The 25,496-nt window shown below is 41.4% G+C and overlaps 1 protein-coding gene across 3 annotated transcripts in view; it reads left to right on the forward strand.

Moving 5' to 3' along the window:
- LOC124720498 (neprilysin-2-like) overlaps window positions 1-25,496 on the forward strand; it is a 341,289-nt gene that overhangs the window by 263,605 nt on the left and 52,188 nt on the right. For all 3 annotated transcript variants that reach the window (XM_047245857.1, XM_047245859.1, XM_047245858.1), the window contains exons 8-10: window positions 5,487-5,645; window positions 7,463-7,606; window positions 18,342-18,438. In XM_047245857.1, coding sequence (XP_047101813.1) covers window positions 5,487-5,645; window positions 7,463-7,606; window positions 18,342-18,438 — 400 coding nt within the window. The remainder of the gene's footprint in view (window positions 1-5,486; window positions 5,646-7,462; window positions 7,607-18,341; window positions 18,439-25,496) is intronic.

Here is a 25,496-nt window from a genome sequence, read left to right on the forward strand (position 1 = left end):
TGCTTTGTCCACATGTACACATGTTACATATATTTAACATACTTCACTTCTATCTCTAAAGAATTTCACCGTGCAGTTTTGTTGCCATGCAGCTTATTGCCTGTGACATCTTTTCTCTTGACGAATGTGCCATACAATGATATAATGTTGCAGGTACATCCAGTGGTATATGTAGACACATTTTCTAAAATGTGTTGTGATTCTAGTTAGTACTAATGAAGCAGTAAGTTAGTACATCATGCACGATGCAGCAGTTTTTCATATATCTCAATGTTTATGACATCGAATCTCGTGAACTGTGTGTCGTACAATGATGTATTTTTGCAGGCACGTTCAGTGGTATATCTGAATCCTATCTGCAAAACGTGTTTTGAATTTTGCCTTGTAAAGATTTGAAATTACGTGTAAAGTATGTTGCAAATTGCTGACTGCTCTCAGTCTCAAATGCTGGATGTATACAGTTTGGCGATTTGCATATTGTGAGCTAAAAATGCACTTTTTCCCACTTGAATTTACACTTCTTCCAGGGTGAAAAACACACTTTTTCCACAGATAAGTGACAGTATTCCTTCCCTCGGAACTGTAAAAATATTGATCCTTTGAATTGTAAAGTGTGGAACTCCAGGGAGCGAAAACCTCAGAAAAAATTTGGAATGATTTGTGACATGCAGAAACATTTAAGCTGCATATTTTTGTATTACGATATGCTGCATACTTTTGTATTCATATTAAAAAGACACAGATTCAAATTCCACCAAACACAGCTCTTTACTTTCCGAAGCACTGCAATCTAGATTGAAGATTGCTTTCGCAAGCCAATTGTAGGTTATGTCACGTGATCTCGCCAGCCAATGGCATCAGACACTCGGAGCATAGGAAACTTGATGTACCAGCCAGAAGCAACATCACTGTTAAGCAGTGTGAACACACAGATAGGATAAGTTAATGATTTAAATTAATGTACATAGTGTAGCTACGAGAAAAGCTAAGCTTTCACGTATTTTTTGTGTGTGTGTAACACTTTACAAAACACCACACAAATGTGCGAGTAAAATTTTACGTAATGGCAATGTTTGGCCTTTTGTGCTCGAAATTCTTCTAAGTGGCTAGCCGTCAGTGTGTTAAGTTTGAATGAGAGTCAAATGCTCTGTGATTTAAGAAATTCAATGCACATTCACACGCGTAATATAAATCATCTTGCGTAAAGGGAAATTTACTTTGAAATTAATGCTTTTCAAAGCACCATTTGCAGTATTTTCCCACGACCTGTTAGAAATAGCGTTACCATTCGTGTGCAGCTACGATGGTGTAGGAAGCTCGTATGCTCACACATATATACTATTAAGAGATCTTACATGACCTCATAAATGAAATATGATACTCTAAGAGCACTGTAATTTCGTGAACCCTACTAAAATTCATAACTCGGCTTAAAGTGTGCATTCATTTATCCAGATTCACAAGAAGTGTGCCCCAACCTGATATTAAGCTTTTCGGAGCGATATGCAGATGTAAATTTTCTTTTAGTACTAATACTGTATTATCTCATGTTTGGTACTTCATTATGGCATAATGCCATATGTGCCAGAAGACTAAAATGTGCACTTGAAATTCAGTGAACAGTTGAAACTAGCCAATGGTGCAGGAGCACTTTGTTTCTAATAAATTGACTGCCTCTGGGGAAAAGATTAATAAAAGCCACATTTATTTAGCAAACCGACAAAAATAACTTAATTGTTCTGCAAGGTGATTAATGCTTGACTGCCAAAAACGTGGGAATAAAACTAAATCAGAAAACTGAAACTAGTAACATATTCTGTAATTATGTGCATGTCTTTTAATTCACTTGATAGCTCCCACCCACAGAAATTCGTTTTGTTTTCATTTGATATGAGAAGTATAAACAGAGGAGAAGCAGCAAAATCACCAAGTGTAAACTAGCTTACCTGCAGACAGTCCTCCTCCCCACTACAACCTCGAATCTGACAGCTTGGGCGCGCCAGAAAAATTATTCGCTCCTTGCTGCTACTCCTGATATGGCTAACAGCCACAGTTCATAAGTAGCCGGAAGCTGGAGAAGATACTGCCCATACGCAACTCAACTGCACATGCCCGTGGGCCTGTGGGCAACTGCTCAAACGAACTTAATGTAAGCAGTCATGACGTCACCCTCGTCAGCTGCAGTTTATTGTTATGAAGTATTTCATAGTCTTTGTCCTGAAGACTTTGTCACATTTTACTTTGTATCAGTTCTTACCAGTCAAAATTACAAATATTTAGCTGAAGACTAAAATAATGAAAACTTCCCAGAATTTTTAAAAATTCTCGGGTTCCTTCCAGATGAAAAACTTCCGAGGGTTTTCCCAGATTTCCCAGAGTGTATACACCCTGTATTATACATTATGGATGTAAACAGTTTCACCAAAATACTTTTTTTGAGGGGAGTGGGGTGAAGAGGGGTGTTATAACCCAATGATGCTGTTCCTGAATCCATCCCTGATCCAGTGTGTCACATAATTCCTTATTAATGTATCGGATTCGCTGTATTTGGTTGTAGGGTGCCAGTAGTAACCTGAAGATTCCTGTTTCAGTCTCGTATGGTTCGCGGGAAGAACGACTGCCGGAAAGCCTCTGTGCGTGCTCGAATCTCTCTAATTTTACATTTGTGATCTCCTCAGGGGGTATAGGTAGGGGGAAGCAATATATTCGATACCTCATCCAGAAACACACCCTCTCGAAACCTGGACAGCAAGCTACACCGCGATGCAGAGCGCCTCTCTTGCAGAGTCTGCCACTCGAGTTTGCTAAACATCTCCGTAACGCTGTCACGGTTACCGAATAACCCTGTGACGAAACGCGCCGCTCTTCTTTGGATCTTCTCTATCTCCTCCGTGAACCCGATCTGGTACGGATCCAATACTGATGAGCAATACTCAAGTATAGGTCGAATGAGTGTTTTGTAAACCACCTCCATTGTTGATGGACTACATTTTCTAAGGACTCTCCCATGAATCTGAACATGGCACCCGCCTTACCAACAATTAATTTTATATGATCATTCCACTTCAAATCGTTCCGTACGCGTACTCCAAGATATTTTACAGAAGTAACTGCTACCAGTGTTTGTTCCGCTATCGTATACTCGTACAATAAAGGATCCTTCTTTCTATGTATTCGCAATACATTACATTTGTCTATATTAAGGGTCAGTTGCCATTCCCTACACCAAATGCCTATCCCCTGCAGATCTTCCTGCATTTCACTGCGATTTTCTAATGTTGCAACTTCTCTGTATACTACAGCATCATCTGTGAAAAGCCGCATGGAACTTCCGACACTATGTACTAGGTCATTTATATATATTGTGAAAAGCAATGGCCCCATAACACTCCCCTGTGGCACGCCAGAGGTTACTTTAACGTCTGTAGATGTCTCTTCATTGAGAACAACATGCTGTGTTCTGTTTGCTAAAAACTCTTCAATCCAGCCACACAGCTGGTCTGATATTCCGTAGGCTCTTACTTTGTTTATCAGGCAACAGTGCGGAACTGTATCGAACGCCTTCCAGAAGTCGAGCAAAATGGCGTCTACCTGGGAGCCTGTATCCAATATTTTCTGGGTCTCATGCACAAATAAAGCGAGTTGGGTCTCATATGATCGCTGTTTCCGGCACCCATGTTGATTCCTACAGAGTGGATTCTGGGTTTTATAACAACCCTACCACAACAAAGGTCAAAATTTAATAATGATTGTGGTGTTGCTCACTCTGGTAAATACTGCATTTTCGGGCAACAACAAAGTTATTATGTGGCAGGTGTCATTAGAGCACAGTTAATAAAGTCATTTCTTGAAATAACGAATAAACTAGGCACTCATCTTTTCGTGTTTCCCACGCTGGTCTCATTGTGAACTCGTGGCTCAATTGTCGAAAGTCTAGGTGGTGGTGATTCCAAGCTCGGATGCAAAGAGGCCAAAGTTTTATTCTGCTATATTCAAAAGTTTCACAAACCATTCTTGAAAATTGGACCTATTAATGCTGGCACAATTGTGATGTAAAAAAATAATCAGCACTCCGAATTTAAGTTACACTTCCTTTTTATTGCTTTTGTTGCAATATCACGTAACACACAAAACATCACTTCACGATACAAAACATACTTGAAAACATCTTTCTCACTGTTAAAGTTCACATTTTATAAGCTGACTCCATTATACGTCTTTCCAACATGACGTCCAAGACTTGACTTTCTCAAACTACCTCTACGTTAATGAAATCAAACCTGAATGTTGTCTCAGAAACATGTTAACTACTTTACAGAAACACAGTAGAGTATTGCTGGTATCGAGAGGTTCAGGTGAGCTGCCGTAATGGTTATGTAATTCAAGTACCATTACAGTTTCCAGAAATGACATGATGTTGTTGTTGTTGTGGTCTTCAGTCCTGAGACTGGTTTGATGCAGCTCTCCATGCTACTCTATCCTGTGCAAGCTTCTTCATCTCCCATTACCTACTGCAACCTACATCGTTCTGAATCTGCTTGGAGTATTCATCTCTGGGTCTCCCCCTACGATTTTTACCCTCCACGCTGCCCTCCAATACTAAATTGGTGATCCCTTGATGCCTCAGAACATGTCCTACCAACCGATCCCTTCTTCTGGTCAAGTTGTGCCACAAACTTCTCTTCTCCCCAATCCTGTTCAATACTTCCTCATTAGTTATGTGATCTACCCATCTAATCTTCAGCATTCTTCTGTAGCACCACATTTCGAAAGCTTCTATTCTCTTCTTGTTCAAACTATTTACTGTCCACGTTTCACTTCCATACATGGCTACACTCCATACAAATACTTTCAGAAATGACTTCCTGACACTCAAATCTATACTCGATGTTAACAAATTTCTCTTCTTCAGAAACGCTTTCCTTCCCATTGCCAGTCTACACTTTATATCCTCTCTACTTCGACCACCATCAGTTATTTTGCTCCCCAAATAGCAAAACTCCTTTACTACTTTAAGTGTCTCATTTCCTAATCTAATACCCTCAACATCACCAGACTTAATTCGACTACATTCCATTATCCTCGTTTTGCTTTTGTTGATGATCATCTTATATCCTCCCTTCAAGACACCATCCATTACGTTCAATGACATGATACGTGAGCAAAAAACATGTTCTAAAATTCTACAACAGATCGATGTCAGAGATATAGGTCTATAGTTTTGCGCATCTGCTCGACGACCCTTCTTGAAAACTGGGACTACCTGCGCTCTTTTCCAATCATTTGGAACCTTCCGTTCCTCTAGAGACTTGCGGTACACGGCAGTTAGAAGGGGGGCAAGTTCTTTTGTGTACTCTGTGTAGAATCGAATTGGTATCCCGTCAGGTCCAGTGGGCTTTGCTCTGTTGCTTTTCTATTGCTTGGACACTTATTTTGATGTCAGACATTTTTTCGTTTGTGCGACTCGAGAATTACTTGCTCATCAGGGTGATGGCCAACTACGTGATGTGGCGAGCGGCTGGCGCTTCGGTCACCTACATGACGGAGGAGCTACGCAACCGCCAGCTGAAGTACCACTCGGCCCTGTCCGGCAAGACGGAGCGGGAGCCCCGCTGGAAGGAGTGCGTCGACATCGTCGCCGGAGGGTGAGTGTTATTTGTCCGAATCTACCTACTGGGAAATACGTGTGTGTATTTTCCGGCTTATAATCGAGTCCCTGTCAGGAGATACCCAGACCCACAACTCCTGTGCATTTGTTTATCTTAGTTGATATTGTTTTGTACAGAATTGCAATTCTGTGCCCTCACTTGACGTTATTGTTGTCGGTGCTGTTGTCGTGGACTTCAGTCCGAAGACACTCCACTGTGCTCTATCCTGTGTAGGCCTCTTCGTCTCCAGATAACTACTGCAATCTGCATCCATTAGAACCTGCTAACTGTAATCTTCTCTCGGTATCCCTCTGCAATTTACACCCCCCTCACCAAGTCAGTGATCCCTTGATGTCTCAGAATGTGTCCTCTCAACTGACCCCATCTTTTAGTCAGATTATACCAAAAATTTCTTCCCTCCCCAATTCTGTTGAGTAGTACCTCATTAGTTGCCTGATCAACTCGTCCAGTGTTCTCCCATCTTCTTTGGCACCACATTTCAAAATATTCTTTTCTCTTGTTGTCTCAATAGTTAATCATCAATGTTGAAATAATTTACGGGTTTGCTGCCAGGTGACGTCGTCGAACACCGCAGATATTTCGACAGGAGCACACTCTGCCATTCTCGAGGCACAAATGGCAGGGTGTGCTCCTGTTGAAATATCGGTGGTGTTCGACGACGTCACCCGGCAGCAAACCCGTAAGTTATTTGAACATTTAATGCGCCGGGAAAAGTTAAGGTCTCACACAGTTAATCATCAGTGTTTCACTTTGATACAAGGTTACAATCAACAATATTGCTTACAGAAGGACTTCCCAACAATTAATGTTATATTTGGTCTTAACAGATTTATACATCCAGAATCAGATTTTCACTCTGCAGCGGAGTGTGCACTGATATGAAACTTCCTGGCAGATTAAAACTGTGTGCCCGACCGAGACTCGAACTCGGGACCTTTGCCTTTCGCAGGCACTCCTTTCTTTCAGGAGTGCTAGTTCTGCAAGGTTCGCAGAAGAGCTTCTGTAAAGTTTGGAAGGTAGGAGATGAGGTACTGGCAGAAGTAAAGCTGTGAGGCATGCTCGGGTAGCTCAGTTGGTAGAGCACTTGTCCGCGAAAGGCAAAGGTCCCGAGTTCAAGTCTCAGTCCGGCAGACAGCTTTAATCTGCCAGGAAGTTTCGAATTTATACGTATTTTTAAGAAACGCTTGTATTGCTATTGTTAGTATGCAAATTATATGCTATCTTGTTTTGGATATCATCAGTTATTTCATTGCCTAAATAGCAAAACACATCTGCTGCATTCAGTGTGATACCCAACATAATTCTTCAGCACCATCTTATTTAGTTTGACTACATTTGTTTTTCTTTTTGTAATGTTCATCTGGCAGCATCTCCTCTCGACACACTATCCGTTCACTTCAACTGCTTTTCCAGCCAATTTGGCACTTCTGACAGAATTACATCACCACCCTTCTCAAAAATTTTTTATTGTCCCTAAGCTTTAATTTCTTTTTCAAATTTATGCTCAGTTTCATCTACCAGTTGCTCAGTGTAGAGACTGAATCACATGAGGAATAGGCTCACTTCTTTCTCATCTGTTGCTTCTCTTTCATGTCCTTCAGTCTTACAGCTGGAGTTTGGTTTAGGTGCAAAGCCTTAGGATTTCAGTGTTAGTTGTATTCTGGCCAAATACTCATATTAAAATCCTGACCCTTCTGGATGCTGCACTGTATTTTCCTCACATTTCTGCCAGCACGTGTTTGTGTGTGCCATTCCCAGTGTTCAGTGCAAATGTAACTTACCTCATGTTGCAGTCTTTCGCTGTCTGTGGGCTCCATCTACGTGCGCAAGTACTTCAACGAGGAGGCCAAGAAGGCGGCACTCGAGATGGTGGACGATATCCGCCAGGAGTTCCTGCACATCCTGCAGGAGGTGGACTGGATGGACGAGGGCACCAGGTACGTCTCACCTAATGTATCCGTAAAAATTCCAGGGTACCTTTAGTTGTACCCCGTCATAAATTAATTACTCTGACAGAAATGGGAAGTGCTGCATCGTGAAGCATCAGTCCAATATTTATCAAACAATTTTAGGATGTCCATAACATAACAGGTATTAAATTATTAAACTTTCGCAGCACTTAAGACTAATGTCTTTATTTGTCAAACATTTGGAGATGTCCATCTTATAACAAGTATTATAGATTAACACTAGAATGGCACAAAGAGTCAAAATGACACCTGTCATACTTTTTTGTTCAATTTCATATCCAATTCTTTTTTAACTTCATTCAAGAAATCATATGACTTCTAATTTTTTCTGCTCTTTATGATTATATATACAAACATTTCATCATAAAGAGGAGAAAAAATTAGAAGTGTGTGTGTGTGTGTGTATATATATATATATACATCCAAAAACACAGAGAGGGAAAGACGAAAGGATGTGGGTTTTAAGGGAGGGGGTAAGGAGTCATTCCAATCCCGGTAGCGGAAAGACTTACCTTAGGGGAAAAAAAGGACAGGTATACACTCGCACACACACACATATCCATCTGCACATACACAGACACAAGCAGACATTTGTAAAGGCAAAGAGTTTGGGCATATATATATATATATATATATATATATATATATATATATATATATATATATATATAAAAAAAGAAAGATGTTGAAACTTACCAAACAAAAGCGCTGGCAGGTCGATAGACACACAAACAAACACAAACATACACACAAAATTCTAGCTTTCGCAACCAATGCCTTTACAAATGTCTGCTTGTGTCTGTGTATGTGTGGATGGATATGTGTGTGTGTGCGAGTGTATACCTGTCCTTTTTTCCCCCTAAGGTAAGTCTTTCCGCTCCCGGGATTGGAATGACTCCTTACCCTCTCCCTTAAAACCCATATCCTTTTGTCTTTCCTTCTCCTTCCCTCTTTCCTGACGAGGCAACCATTGGTTGCGAAAGCTAGAATTTTGTGTGTATGTTTGTGTTTGTTTGTGTGTCTATCGACCTGCCAGCGCTTTTGTTTGGTAAGTTTCAACATCTTTCTTTTTAGATATATTTTTCCCACGTGGAATGTTTCCCTCTATTATATATATATATATATATATATATATATATATATAATGGAAGGAAACATTCCACGTGGGAAAAATATATAAAAAAAATATATAAAAAAATATATAAAATAAAAGATGAGGTGACTTACCGAACTTCCTTTCGTCTTCCCCTCTCCTTCCCTCTTTCCTGATGAGGCAACAATTTGTTGCGAAAGCTTGAATTTTGTGTGTATGTTTGTGTTTGTTTGTGTGTCTATCGACCTGCCAGCCTTTTTTATATATATATATATATTGTGTGTCAAGCGTGCATTTTTTTTTACATTACGTTCGATATACTTAGATTGGTGGAAAGTGTCAATTTCACACCACTATAGTTTCTCCTGTGAACATATGTAAATAATGTAACAATGAAATGACAAATTGTTGCATATTGGCACGTGTCATTCAGGTAATATTCTTCCTCCACAAAAGACATTTTTAAACACGTTTCATCAGTGCTTTCTGTCTTATTTTTGGTGAAATATTGCAACATCTTATGAGGAAATACACGGAATCAAATGATCAAAAAGTGTTGAAAATGGTAACTGGGCCTTGTCGCTTCAGGAAATGAAGAAATGTCATATATTCTCAGACTGTCACTTGAACATAAGGTTTATCTGCGAATGAACTTTGATTGCATTCTTGGGGGCCTACTATCATCATCGACATTGTGCGGAGGGACATACTTCTGGAGGTTGCCACACTACTCCATTTTGTTGAAAAATCAACCTGAGCTGAATTTCTGCCAGCTAACAAATTGCCTCATTTATGTGAAATTTGTTGAAAGTTCAAAGAAAACAGTATTTGTCCTTATTGCCCTCGTGAATATATAGCTGTAGATGAACAACAAGATACAGGTCCACTCAGTTCATGCCCAATAGACCCAACAAATATGGTCTCAAATTCTGGATTGCCACCGCCATAGTCACAAAATATATATGTAATGCTTTCCCATACCTCGGAGAAAGAAGACACAAAAAAGCAGAAGTGATCACTGGAGATTATGTCATTCTGCATCTTGTGGAGCCATTTGTAAATCGAGGAAGCAGCCTGATGACAGACAACTTCTTCACATCTCTTCAACATGCTAAGAATCTCCAAGAAAAGAAAATTTCATTATTCAGCACAGAGAAGAGATCGGTTGTGAAATACTGTCCATCAGCATCCCTGGCCAAACTGGCAGCTTAGTGTGCTGTGACCATATACCGAATAATGAAGAATGAAAATGTCATTCTTCTGAGGACATTACATGCTGAAGTAGCAATAAGCAAAGAAGAGAAGGGGAACTCTGCAACCAGAGCATTCCTCAGTGCAACAAAGTATGGGGCGGATATGGTCAATCAAATGATCCATAATTGTACTTCAAAGGTTGTATGATCCGCAACTGTACTTCAAAGGTTGTACATATGGAGAGGGCCAATGCACTTCTTCTACAACACCATGGACATGGTAGAAATAAATGTGTGGATTGTCTATAAAATAGTAAGAAATAAGAAAATGGAAAGCAAGAAGTTGATACTTCAGCTGGCAAATGAATTCAAAAGAGTAGGATGAAGAGCAGACAAATGAAGAGGATACACGGCCAGAATGATGTCAAAAGTGGAGGAAGTGCCAAATTAGCCTCAAAAGGCAAAAAGGCCAGCAAGAACAATGTAAAGTGCACAGATCTGCGTGTGGAAAAGTTGCTTGTAAAATAGAAATCACCTATGAAAGGAGTATCTACCAGATTCCAGAGACTCAAGTAAAAAGTACAATGGAAAATCAGAAAGCCTTTGCCCCTATTTTTTACTAGCCAAAGTAAGGTAAGTACAGGTAATGATAAATACACTACTGGCCATTGAAATTGCTACACCACAAAGATGACGTGCTACAGACGCGAAATTTAACCGACAGGAAGAAGACGCTGTGATATACAAATGATTAGCTTTTCAGAGCATTCACACAAGGTTGGCGCCAGTGCCGACATCTACAACGTGCTGACATGAAAGTTTCCGACCGATTTCTCATACTCAAACAGCAGTTGACCGGCGTTGCCTGGTGAAACGTTGTTGTGATGCCTTGTGTAAGGAAGAAAAATGCGTACCATCACGTTTCCAACTTTGGTAAAGGTCGGATTGTACCCTATCGCGATTGCAGTTTATCGTATCGCGACATTGCTGCTCGTGTTGGTCGAGATCCAAGGACTGTTAGCAGAATATGGAATCGGTGGGTTCAGGAGGGTAATACGGAACGCTGTGATGGATACCAATGGCCTCGTATCACTAGCAGTCGAGATGACAGGCATCTTATCCGCATGGCTGTAACGGATCGTGCAGCCACGTCTCAATCCCCGAGTCAACAGATGGGGACGTTTGCAAGACAACAACCATCTACACAAACAGTTTGATGACGTTTGCAGCAGCACGGACTATCAGCTCGGAGACCGTGGCTGCGGTTACCCTTGACGCTGCATCACAGACAGGATCGGCTGTGATGGTGTACTCGACGACGAACCTGGGTGCACGAATGGCAGAACATCATTTTTTTTTTATGAATGCATTTCCTCTTGGTGTAGCAATTTTAATTGCCAGTAGTGTAAATGCAGGCCACACGGGAAACTGCAATCACTTTAAATCGAAGGGCACGTTTAAAGCACTGCATATCAATGCAATTCGAGGAATGAATATATCTTCACCTCCTGAATACCCTGCACTGATAGTGGCCTCTATTGCATTTGGCTATAGGTTCTTGACAGCCAGCCTTGTTCCATTGCATAAATCACATTTCTGTCAATTTCTCAAGCTCACCCCACGATCTAGTGACGTCTGATGGTACTTTCTTAATTTTTTCATCTGAATGTAGAAATCTGAAGTAAACTGGGTAAGGACTTTGAAGTAAAGCAGTCAAGTACTTTTAAAAGTGTTTAGTAACAATGTTTTTCCTTTATATACCAAAAGTATTACTTACTATCAGGAAGACATGTCAGTTGCAGACAGCCACAATTAAAACACACTCTCATGAAGCCATCAGGCACAGCATTCATCAGTAAAACAGAGACACCCACCATTCACACATGTAAGCACACCTCACACACACACGGCTGCCAACTTCAGTATCTCAGGGCAGAGTGCAACCATCACGTGGGATGCAAGCAGCAATGTGCAGGAGGTGGAGAAGGGGAAGGCACAGTAGTGTGCGGGTGGGAGAGAGACAGACGCTGTCTGGTGAAGTGCGCAGGGACTAGACTACCAACAGATGCAGTGTCAGGGGTTGTGGGGCAGGAAGGTGGGGAAAAAAGGAACAAAAAAAGGAAGGGTGTGGGAAAGGATGAGAGGATGTATTGGCAGAGGACTGCCAATAAACAGAGTGGGAAATGAGAATGGGGAATATACGATAGGACAAAGGGATGTTACTGTAGGTTGAGGCCGGGATAATTACGGGAGCGGAGAACGTGTTTTAAGGATAACTCCCATCTTCGCAGTTCAGAAAGGCTGGTGGTGGAGGGAAGGATCCAGATGGCTCCAGTAGTGAAGCAGCCATTGAAATCAAGTGTGTTACGTTCAGCTGCATGTTGTGGCCACAGGGTGCTGTAGTTTGCTCTTGGCCACAGTTTCGCAGTGGCTGTTCATGCTGGTGGACAGCTGGTTGGTAGTCACATCAATGTAAAAAGCTGTGCAATGATTGCATCAGAGCTGGTAAATGACATGTCTTCCTTGACAGGTGGCCCCACTGCTGATTTGGTAGGATAAACCGGTGACAGGACTGGAATAAGAAGTGCTGAAATGATAATTAAATCGAGACTCTAAGCTGTCGACAGGTGTTGATATAGTGGTTTGGCCACATGGAACTGATGCTTTGAATCGTTTCTTAGATCATTTTAATTGTCTACATCCAAGTATTAAATTTACTATGGAAATGGAAAGAGATGGTAAACTTCCATTTCTCAATGTTTTAGTGCAAAGAAAGGATGATGGGACTTTTAGACATAGTGTGTATAGGAAACCCACTCATACTGACCGCTATCTACGTGCGACCAGTTGTCATCCGCCACGCCAACGTAGTGGAGTTTTGCGGACTCCCGTCAAAAGAGCTTATGCCATTTCGGCCGACGAACATTTGAGAGAAGAACTTGATCATTTGAAGATTGTTTTTAAACAGAATGGATGTACGGAACAACAAATATGCCGTGCTCTTCAGTTTGGTCCGTCATGCGAGCCAGTAGAGGATAGTTTTGAATCGGTTGCTTATTTACCGTTTGCGGGAAGCGCTTTTACGCCGGTGGCCAAGACTGGAGCGCTTCTTGGCTCAGTTAAAGATAATTTGGGCTTGAGGAGGCCCGGGGTTTATGAAATTCCGTGTCACTGTGGAAAGAAGTATATCGGTCAAAGTATTCGAACTATTCAGGACCGGTGCGTGGAACATCATTGGCACACTCAGTCGTTCCATCCTGAGAAGTCGGCAGTGGCGGAACATTGCCGTAATGAAGGACACAGGATGATGTATGACAAGACACAATTGATCTCTCCTACTTCTCGCTATTGTGAATGTGTTCTTAAAGAATCGATTGAAATTAGATTATCCAGTAATATTATTAACAGGGATAAACGTTTTCCTCTAAGTAAGATATGGAATCCGATTTTGTCCGACATTAAACAACAACGGACTTCTTTTCGATCATAGGATTCTTCCAACTAGTGCTGTTGCGATTTATCGTTTCTGACGACTTCTCCCACTGGTGCGCTGCGTGTCTACTTGCCGCCTGGAGGCGCTCTCCATCATCTCGTGCACGCGCGGTGCTCTCTTCATGGTGTGTAAAGGTTTCCGTTGTTGTGGCTGGAACTCAGTTCCGGCGAGGCAGTGCACTAGCATTAACTCACCTGAAGATGGCGGCCAGCTGGTCCGCCGAAATATTGTGTCGGGACGATGACGTGATCTGGCTGCAGACCAGTGAAGAATATTAGGCATTGATATACATCAACGGGGACAGTTGAAAATGTGTGCCGCAACTGGGAGTCAAACCTGGGATCTCCTGCATACACGGCAGACACTCTATCCATATGAGCCACTGAGGGCACAGAGGATAGTGCAACTGCAGGGGTTTATCCCTTGCACGCTCCCCGTGAGACCCACATTCCCAACTTGATGTCCACACACTACATTCGTAGTTCCCCTGCCCATTGCACTCATTACTCGCAGCAGACAATCTTACCGAGTGCTGTAAGAGTTCGAGCAATGTGTGTGCTTCCAGCACAAAAGAAGAAAGTCAATGGCTGGTTAGGCCGGTATTACACTATCAAATTTCTTTGTCCAATATCTTTGTCCAATATCTTTGTCAAAGAGATTTGATAGTGTAATAGGGATCTTTGACAAATGTCGTCCAATATTTGATCAAATCTAGGCCGAGGCCGTATATTTGATCAAAGAAATCGCTTGTCTTCTGTTCACTGCAATGCGATATGTTACCACGCGGAGCGCTAGCATCGCTGCAGCGTTCTGTCGTCTTTAGTGTTTTTATAACCATTGCCGGTAAATACAATTGGTGTGTGCCGACAACTACAGAATTAATAGAGATGTCTGAAGCTTATGAGGCGCTTTACAACGTGAGGCACCCTGAATAAAGAATAGATTAAGAAGATTGGAGACCTAACCTGACCTAACCTAACCTAACATAACATAACCCTCTCCTGTAGCAAGGAATCGGAGTGTTACACTGAGCCTGTCTTCTGCAGATGTAGCAGTTCTTAAGTGAATATTGTGCTTTGTGATATGAGGATACACTTCATTGAGCACATACAGAAATGTATGCTCATCCATTCTTAAGTAATTGATGTACGACTTGACGTCTTCCACTGTAAGCTCACGTAACAAGTTTTGTTGAATGCTTATATCGTGTCGTCGTAAAACCCACGGCTTCACCCAGATTAGATTAGTTTTTCGTTCCATAGATCCATGCCGAGGAGATCCTCGTGGATGTGGAACATGTCGATTTTTTTAAAGCTGAAATAACAATACTACTAGTATGAATAAATACAATACACCATTTGTTTCTATTAAAAATTTCGCCAATGGAGTAGAAGGAGTTGGCCAGTAGTAAGTCTTTCAGGCTCCTTTTAAACTGGTCTTTATTTGTAACCAAATTTTTTATATTTGGTGGCAAATTATTGAAGATGAGTGTTCCTGAGTAGCGGACCCCTTTTTGAACTAAAGTAAGTGCTTTAAGTCCTTGTGCAGATCATTTTTGTTCCTGGTATTGTATGTATGAACTGAGTTGTTTGTTGGAAAAAGAGATATATTACTTACGACAAATTTTATTAAAAAGTAAATATACTGAGAGGCAGTAGTTAGTATACCCAGTTCTTTGAAGAGGTTTCTGCAGGAGGTCCGTGAATTTACTCCGCAAATAATACGTATTACACGCTATTGGACCTTGAAAACTTTTGTTTGACTTCAAGATTTACCCCAAAATATTATCCCATATGACATTATGGAATGAAAGGATGCAAGCTTTTTCATTTTTATGTTGCCTATGTCTGCTAACACTCGAATTGCAAATACAGATTTGTTAAGGCGTTTCTGCAGTTCTGTGGTGTGCTCCTCCCAACTGAATTTATTATCAAGTTGTAATCCCAGGACTTTTAAGACTGCCAACCTCGTATGTATGGTTCCATTTTTTCCCCCCACTTCTTTTCCGCATGTGCACACAATGCAATTGGAGTACGTAGAACTGCTGCGGCAAGTTGTTGTCAGCCATGTTGAACTTTGACGAAAAATTTGATGACAGTGTAATACCCCTTCTAGCGCTACGTCGAAGATCTTTGTCAAATATATTGGACGGAATATTGGATCACATCTTTGATCAAATCTCTGACAAAGAAATTTGATAGTGTAATACCGGCCTTAGGCATAACTATAGGACATGTCCGAAAGAACAGAGCCCTCGGTGGCTCAGATGGATAGAGTGTCTACCATGTAAGCAGGAGATCCCGGGTTCGAGTCCCGGTCGGTGCACACATTTTCAACTGTCCCTGTTGATGTATATCAACGCCTGTCAACAGCTTAGGGTCGTGATTTAAATATCGTTTCATTTTGAGAGAGCTGCATGGTCACCAATGGTATCTGTTCTTTTGGACATGTCTGAAAGAAGGGATACCATCTTCCTGTAAGAAGTGCTGGGTGGGTGGATTGGGTAGGTTTTGCACCTGGGTCTTCCACAGGGGTACGATTCTTGTGGCAAGAGGTTGGGATTGGGAGTGGCTTAGGGATGGACTAGGGTGTTGTGGATGTTGGGTGGGCAATGGAACACCACTTCAGGAGGGATAGGAAGTGTCTCTGGTAGTGTGCCCCTCATTTCAGGGCACGACGATAGGTAATCAGAACCGTGGCAAAGGATGTTGTTCAGTTGTTCCAGTCCGGGTTGGTACTGGATGACGAAAGGGATACTCCCTTCTGGATGGTTCTTGGGGGTAATGGAAGGATTGGGGGCATGAGGGGAAATGGCATGGGAGATCTGTTTGTGAACTAGGTCTGGGGATAGTGCTTGTCTGTGAAGGCCTCAATAAGATCCTCAGCATACTGAGCAAGGGAGTTTTTGTCACTGTAGATGTGCCATCCCTGTGTGGCCAGGCTGTATGGGAGGCATATTTTGGTGTGAAAGGGATGACAGTTGTCAAAATGCAAGTACTATTGGTCGTTGGTATGTTTAATGTGGACAGAGGTGCTGATGAAGCCATCAAAGAGGAGGTCAACATCTATGAAGGTGGCACACTGGGTTGAAGACCAGGTGAAGCAGATGGGAGAGAAGGTGTTGAGGTTACGAAGGAACGAAGATACGGTGTCCTGGCCCTGAGTCCAGATCGTGAAGATACTATCAGTGAACCTGAACCAGACTAGGGATTTGGCATTTTGGGAGACTAGGAAGGTCTCCTCTAGATGGTCCATAAGAAGGGTGGCACAAAAGGAGGCCAAGCAGGTGCCCATGGCTTTGCCACGGACTTGTTTATATACTTTCCCTTCAAATGAGAAGTAGTTGTCAGTTAGGATAAAGGTAGTAAGGTGTATGAGGAATGAGGTAATGGGTTTGAGTCTGAAGAACATTGGGAAAGGTGTGTACGTGTGTGTATGTGTGTGTGTGTGTGTGTGGGTGGGTGTGGGTGTGGGTGTCTATATAGCCTATGTCCACCCATGCAGTAGCCACCACAAAGATTGCAGGAGGCGCACATCGGCACGGCGCGTCACGGACGGTAGTTGCCGCAAGTAGAGTCCCGTCCACCAGAGGGCACGCGGGAATTCGGACGCAACCTCTGCCGGCGGAACGACAACAACAACTCAGGCAGCACGGGCCGTGCCCAGTGAGTTAACATCGGGCATGCCTAGGACACAGTCCCGGTCTATGTTAAGTGAAGTGATACGTAATGGTGAACAGTGTTACTACAACCCAGATGTTCATTAATGGTGGTTAGTGTTTAACGTCCCGTCTACAACGAGGTCATTAGAGACGGAGCGCAAGCTCGGGTTAGGGAAGGATTGGGAAGGAAATCGGTCTTGCCCTTTCAAAGGAACCATCCCGGCATTCACCTGAAACGATTTAGGGAAATCACGGAAAACCTAAATCAGGATGGCCGGAGACGGGATTGAACCGTCGTCCTCCCGAATGTGAGTCCAGTGTGCTAACCACTGCGCCACCTCGCTCGGTGTTCATTAATGGTTACATATTATATAAATATATGTTTCAAGTCAGATTATGAAATCTTATATAGACATGACCTCCCTCTTGTCTTGAAGGATATATATATCAGTTTGAATAACCATAACAGAAATATCAGCAAGGAAAAGTAGGTAAAATAAGGGACAGGCAACCACTGAACAGAGTTCCGCGCTGTCTACATCCTTATACGATGGCCCATTTAATGTGGTATCTAATGCTCCTGCAACAGGGGGGATGAGACAATGATGAATCAAGACCCATTCATCCATGTAAGTATTACAAGTTTAGGTGAACACAAAATAATAACAACATTGTTCTCAATTTCTAATCGTCTAATTCTTCCTGGTGTGGAAAGCCAAGTAATGTCACAAGATTAGGTGATGGATTAAGTGGACTATGATATAAGAATGTGCACAGCGTGACAAGAAAGTTTTAGTCGGTCTGAGGAGTGCGCACTTCTAGGGCAACAGCTTCTGATAGGCTACTACATCATCTGTGACTGCCCCATGGAGGTTCATACATTATTCACTGCACCATTTACATTTATATATATGGTAAACAGTGGCAGTCCTATTGTTCTCACTTCGAACGCTGCTAATATAACACTTTCCCCTGGTGATTTTGTTCTGTTAAGAATGATATGTTGAATTCTATCTGCAAACAAGTCCTGAATCTATTCACAGATCTGTTCCAGTACTTGGTAAGCTCGAATTCTGTTCACTAAATGACAGTGTGAAACTCTGCCACAGCCGTTCTGAAGATGAGGAACGTATCAACGAGGATCCATTCTTTCACTTTCTTTGCAAAATGTTTCATCTGTTGTTCTCCAGTATCACTTAACCGACAAAGACCGTACAGATCCTGGCAATGTGTAATGTGGTATGATGTGATCTGATGTGCAGGAAGAAGGGACTCGAGAAAGCCAAGTCGATGGCCGTCCACATCGCGTACCCCGACGAGCTACTGGATGACAACAAGTTGGACCAGTTCTATGAGAAGGTAAGCCGTGCCAAATCCATTTGTAAACAAATACATTGCCTCTCACTGGAACCCCAGTGTCGCAGGACAAACTCACGTGTCACTGTGCCCTGCCCTTTGTAAGCTTTCGACCAATCTGCATTGCTAACTCTTTCCGAGATACACAGAATACGAGGCATAAGACATCAGTATTGTGAAGCAGGACCGACGGTGATTCGTCAACTGCTCGTGACGCAGAGAAAGAGTTTACTAGGATTAAAATAATTTTTTGATTGATATTTCTGTGAGTTAAGTGGGTGGAGCGCTGCCACACTCTACACATTTGCGTGACAATGATTTTGCATAACACGACAACTGAAAATTGACCCCCACTTTTGACAATACTGTTTCTGCATTTTAACAGTGTTTATTCGCAGAGTGGCATGTATGAATCTTTGTTTCATCTAAATAAACCACTGGCCACTTTAATTCTGGTGCCTCATTTTCAGGGCTCTGAACTGAACCTCATTGGGTCTGTCTGTCTGTTTGTCCAACTGATAAGACCCTTTTTCTGAGGAATAGGTAGAGATATCAAGTTGAAATTTATTTGAAATACAAAGGTTAACGGACCCTCGGTCGTGTAAAAAATTTAGGCTTCCAAGTCAATGCAATCAAAAGATACAGCCACCTGTAAAGACCCCTTTTTCTCTGGAATGGGTAGAAGTATCAAGTTGAAATGTATATCAAACACTAAAGTCTACAATCCCTTGGCATGTTTAAGTATCTAAGTCAGTGCAATAAAAAGATATGACCACATACAAGGTGATTCAGGAGGTACGTCACATAATTTGTGAAGTGATTCTACATGTGAAAATAAATGAAAAAAGTCCTACGAACATATGTCCGATTTCCGAACTTGAATGTGTTGAAGACTGCACACATCCGTGACTGATTATGAAGACAACTGTGAATATTAGTTACTGAAATGTTGTGAAAGGTGTTGTAGGGGATAGAATAATGGCTGGACAGATGACTGCTCCATCCTACGTGTGGTGTTAAAAAGTCCCCCACCTGTGTGAATGCACTTGTCAACACGTTCGAGCACGTCGTGTTGCACACCGAACATCATCTCGGCGGGCTTTAATGTGGGCAACATCATCGTTGTTGCAAGTGACAAGTTCTTTACGTTTACCCACCTTCGTAGCGTACACATTCCCCTTTAGGCAGCTCCGTAAACAGAAGTCGGGGTTAGGTCGGGCGATCAGGCACGCAAGTTAATGGATCCGCCATGGCCAACCCTCCATTGAGGAAGTGTGTTCTTCAGGTACTGGAGTACTTGTCGGGTACAGTGAATCGGTGAGCCAGGTACATTTGCCGTCGTCACTCTAATGTCGTGGGTGTTCGTGATACAATTGTGTGTAAATGTAGCCTCATATGCACATAAAGTGCATTGCATGACGTCTCTGTGTAGAGCCAACCCTTCACAAAATTGTTGTCTGCTTGCTGAGTCACCTGTATGAAGATGTTGCACACAGAATATGTACAATCCCTCAGCATCTAATGTACACCACAATTGCATTTCCGGAATATCGAACTGATGTGTACTGTGTACTGGTGATGGTACACCACTGTACCATTGCATAATGCCTTCCCTTTCCTCAGCTGACTGAATGGCCTCACATTCTGTTGTTACGTGTACACTGGATAGTGTTCCAGATTCATATAATATCTGAAAAACCCTGTAAAATACCCTGGCAGGGGGTTCATCGATCAGGAAAACATCTCTGGTAATCTGTCACGGCTGCACGGACAATGTCATTACAGTACCCGTACACAAATGGGTCTGCATATTCTGCACGGGTACCGTATTTACTCAAATTTAAGCCGCACTCGAATCTAAGTCGCACCTGAAAAATGAGACTCGAAATCAAGGAAAAAAAATTTTCCCGACTCTAAGCCGCACCTGAAATTTGAGACTCGAAATTCAAGGAGAGAGAAAAGTTTTAGGCCGCATCTCCAAATCGAAACAAAGTTGGTCCATTGTAATATGAGGTACAATTTAGGTCGAATGAATGACAATACAGCTATAGTACTTTGGTTCGAGTCATAAGCTTAGCTGGTAAGCTTTACCAGGTAGCCATTGCTATGCATCAAGCACTCCGTCCGTATTTATACGGGCACCCTGCCTTTTTCACGTGCTTCGTCTGGTTTGAATTGATTGCTTATTTTTCTTTGATCTGATAAGTGCCATTCTCTTTGTTATAGGGGTTTACATAACTCTAAGCTGAAAAGGAGAGAGAGGAATTGTCTCATTAGCGAAACAATGGCAAGAGACTGCTATTTGTTGTTACTTACACTTCTGCTTTCTTTTATAATGATCAACAAGAACCAAATAATAGACTGCGTGTGATAGATGTTCTGAACCAGAGTTTAGCAAAAATTTTTCTCCGTTTGAAAATCTTTGCAGATGCCTCTTTAGCACATTACATTCTGCACAGAAATTAGAGTCATCTTAGATTTAAAAATCTAGTCAATTGCCGTGCTTCATTTCTGACTGTATCACTATTAGGCATAAGAATAATAGGAATATAAACATGGCACGATATGTATATTCTTCCACATTTGCTGTTGTCTCACTCTAGTTTTGTAGTTTATTAGGCAGACAGGATTTAAATGAGATAGCAGCAAACACGAAACAATACATGGGAAAATGTTTATATTCATATTATTCTTATGGTGAAGAGACTACTGCATGTGATTCACAATTCATAAAAGTTCCTATTAGTAACCATCTCTTCTCACAGGTAGCAAAAAATTCAGAGCGTAGAGTTGCCCATATTGACATATATCCCAAACAGTCTTGCCAGTTGGATTTTCGTAGTACATTGAAATGATGCTACATTCGAAGATGAATAATATGGAATTTGTATTTACTTCATTAGATAATGTATGAAAATGCAGTGGTTGAAGCTCGGGGTGGAGAAAAAAAGCTGGTCTTCCACTTTTTTTTTTTTTTAATTTGTTTACTGATCCAGAGGTTTTGGCGCCAGTATTTATCTCTGTGCCTACAAAGCATGCCTGTGTAGCGCTACATATATTCTACGGCAAAAGTTAATTGAGGCGGCACCTACCAACATTTTTCAGAACTTCCGCTTACTTTGCACTCGATTCTAAGCCGCAGGTGGTCTTTTGGATTACAAAAACTGGAAAAAAAGTGCGGCTTAGATTCGAGTAAATACGGTAAACATACGTGGCGTGTCGGTATTCACGAGGACAGTGGACTTGCTCAAGTAAACAACACTGAAGCACAAATGGTGACTGATCTGACCTACGAACGCACACTGGGTACACTTCCAGCTGTTGCCTCGGTGTGATGCCACAGTGGTGTCGACTGTCGGAGAACCACTGCACCTCATATAGGATGGATCAGTCCTCTGTCCCACCATTATTCTATTCACCACAACGCCCACACAGCATTTCTGTAAGTAAAATTCACTGTTGTCTTCATGTCCATTCGTGGATCTGTGTAGTCTTTAACCTGCTCCAATTCCATAAAGATCAAAAATCGGAAACACGTCTGTAGGACTTCTTTGTTTTATTTTCACACACAGAGTGACCTCAAAAATTTTGTGGCATTCCTCCTGATACCCCGAATTACATATTTCAGTACCTGCAGATTCATGCGTCAAAACCTACTGGTAAACTGTCCGTATATGAGGGTGGTCCCATAAGTACCTCACCTAACAAAGAACACACAAAAATTTTCCAAAAAAAAAAATGTATTTATTTTTCAACATAATCTCATTTCAGCTCTATACATTTTTCCCAGTGATATTCAATAAGTTTGATACCATTTTCGTAATGAGAACTGTTTAATTCCTCAAAATAGCCATTAACTGCCAAAATCACATCTTCTTTTGTTGAAAATCTTCGACCACCAAGCCATTTTTTCAAGTTTGGGAACAGAAAGTAATCCAAGGGGGCTAAATCTGGAGAATAGGGTGCACGAGGTAGCAATTGAAACTTTAATTCGTTAATTTTGGCCGTTGCAATGATGAACTTGTGAGCTGGTGCAGTGTCCTGAAGAAACAACACTTTCTTCTTGGCCAAATGCGCCTGTTTTCTCTTGATTTCTTCCCCCAAATGTTGCAATAAGTTTGCATAATACTTCCCGTTGATAATTTAATTATCCCACGCGCTTCCCAAAAAACTGACGCCATGACCCTGCCTGCAGATCAACTGGTCTTCAACGGTTCTCCAATTTGTGTCCATTGTTTTGATTGTTCTTTTGTCTCAGGAGTAAAGTGGTGGACCCATGTTTCATCCACAGTTATTAAACTGTGCAAAAAATCAGCTTTATTGCTGCGAAATTTCGCTGAACGGTCATTTGAAACATCGTCACGACACTGTTTTCGCTCGAGTATGAGCAGACACGGCACATTCCTTGCACACAGGTTTCTCATGTCCAAATTTTCAGATTGTATGCAATGTACCACACTTTTTGAAATGCCTGCTATGCTCAAGTATGAGCAAACGTGGCACAAACCTTGCACACAGGTTTCTCAATACGCAATATACCGCACTTTTTGAAATGCCTACTATTTCTGCTAGCCTGTGCACTTTCAGTAAATGATAATCCAGTGCCGCTTTGTGGATTTTCTTCACCATTTCTGGAGCCGTAACCTCATTTGGTCAACCACTGCGATGCTCACCTTCGCAGCTCGTACGGTGTCGTTTAAATTCAGCTACACAATATTTTACTGTTGTCAATGAAGGAGCAGGCTCTTCCAAAGTAGAATCTAGCTCAGTTTTAATATTGGTTGCATTCGAGCCCTTAAAAAAAAATATTGTATCACATAATGATGACCAATTTTCTCCATTTTCACAAGTTCACTAACAACCTTCACTATTGATGGGTGCCAAACAAATACTTAACAAGGTGGCATCTTCAAACTTGAAACATATGCTCCATAGATCATTTGTTTTCTTATCCAGAGATATTTTTCAACAACAACTGCCATCTCTCTATCAGGCTAGGTACTTATGGGACCACCCTCGCGCCTGGTGGTCTAGTGATGCACATGACTGGAAGCCAAGCGGTTGCAGGATCGAATCTCGGTCAGACACTGGATCATTCGGTCTTTGTTTTAACGAAGTAAGGAGTCAGCAGATACAGTATGTGATTCAGCTCCCACATTCAACTGTGCATCCCCTTTCCCTGATTGGATAATTGGGGTAGCTTAGGGGCACACAATTGACTGAAGTGGTGTCCAGTAGAAAGAACTGCACCAGGCCACAGTCCCACATGAAGTTATTATTATCTACAGGGTGTTTCCATAAGAGCGTGCAGACATTTGACAGGATATAGAGGATGCCTCAAGAGCAATTTGGGGCAGGGAATCTGCAGTCTGAGAAGCCAGCTTACGGAAAGAATAGGTATAAAATCACATTTGATAATTAAACTGTAACAGACCTTGTATCTGACACTATTTTTGAACACCCTGAGTAATGTAGTATGCCTTTGTAATATCTACATACTCTCAATCGCTTACATGATGATTTTTTTGTTACGACACCTTTTAAATACCAAATCCCACTAGAAAAAGAGCTTTCCTCGTTGACTGTTAGTGACACAGTAAAGCCCATATTGCAAGAGAGTGCCTAGCACTTGCATTACCTGTTAGACAAACATGAGTTACTGGAGAGAAAAATTTTCGACAAAAATTTTAGATCTAAAAAGAAGCCAAGAAAAGGTACAGTGACACATGTCAAAACACAGACAAATGACAGATACTGCAAGGACAAAGAAACTAGTAAGTATTGGTCATTTATACACAAGGAACAACAACTAAGTTAGACTCCTCCCAGCCACCTGTGTTTAAAACAGCAATTGAATTTGTTTTCCCTGTGAAACTGCATAAGAGTAGCACCAGTCATATGTTTATGTGTGCGACGTGATGTGCTAAGTCGGCACAAAACCCTCTTGAGGGTGTATAATAAGGACTTTGGGACATGATGTGTGTATCAGTTTGTCAGTGAAATAAGGCAAAACTTTTTCCTACTGTCATACAGTGAATAACACTGTAGTACATTGCCATTATATTTGCTTCTTGGAATGAGTATAATAATTATTATACTTTACAGCTATATTTATAGTGTCTGTTCTATATCATTATTATATTTTTATATTGTTATGTTTTCATATTTTTATTGTTCACAATATTTTTTTCTTTTTTGACAGTTTCAATCATTGCATTTTTAGTATGTGGAACATATGACAGTTAATTTTTTTTCTGTCATGTTGATATTTCTTTCAGTTTCCACAGCCTGTAAATGTTATACACTTGTCAGCTTTGAGGTTCCAGCAAACCATCCAGCTCTCGTTGATTTCTACCCTCCCATTGTTCCACAGCGTTCTGTATGAGATCTGGCTGAGGAGAACAGATTTTTGACCTCGCGTTGCCTACATCCTAGCCTTTGCATTATTTTCCGTCCCACTAAGAACTCAGTGACTCCTGAGAGATGAAGTAGGGTAAACGTTTGAGTTGTTTTTAAATACTCTTCTCTTCTATGCAGCTTCTTCACATTCAGTAAGTGTATTCAAATCAAACTGATTCCATAGATTTCCAAAAGATGGTGTCATATTAATTTTATCCATAATGGCTATCGTTACAGCTGTGACTTACGTACATTCCTAAAACATAAAGGAAAAATGTCTGCTCTTTCAGTCGCAATTCAGAGATGGTTTTAAAAATAACAATGCTTTTTATACCCCTTAAGCCCCAATTGTCATGTGCTTATCACATTATTTTGTCATTATTTTTACATACGTTCCTACTGTTCAAATTACATGGGCACACAAGCTCAATCAAAAAATAAAAACACAAATAAAAAAACAAACACAACAGTTCCACAATACAAAAGAACTCACAAGCTGAAAACCTACAAACACACTCAACAAACACACACAATGACAACACCACACAGAAAAGAACCAGATGGTACACCATGACCTACACACATAAACTAACACACACAGTTGCAAACATCCTAAAGAGACAGGGCTTCAAAATAGCATATAAGTCTGGGCAAACCCTTCA

Source organism: Schistocerca piceifrons, chromosome 11 (genome assembly GCF_021461385.2).
Source record: "Schistocerca piceifrons isolate TAMUIC-IGC-003096 chromosome 11, iqSchPice1.1, whole genome shotgun sequence".
In the NCBI taxonomy this organism is placed as follows: domain Eukaryota; kingdom Metazoa; phylum Arthropoda; class Insecta; order Orthoptera; family Acrididae; genus Schistocerca; species Schistocerca piceifrons.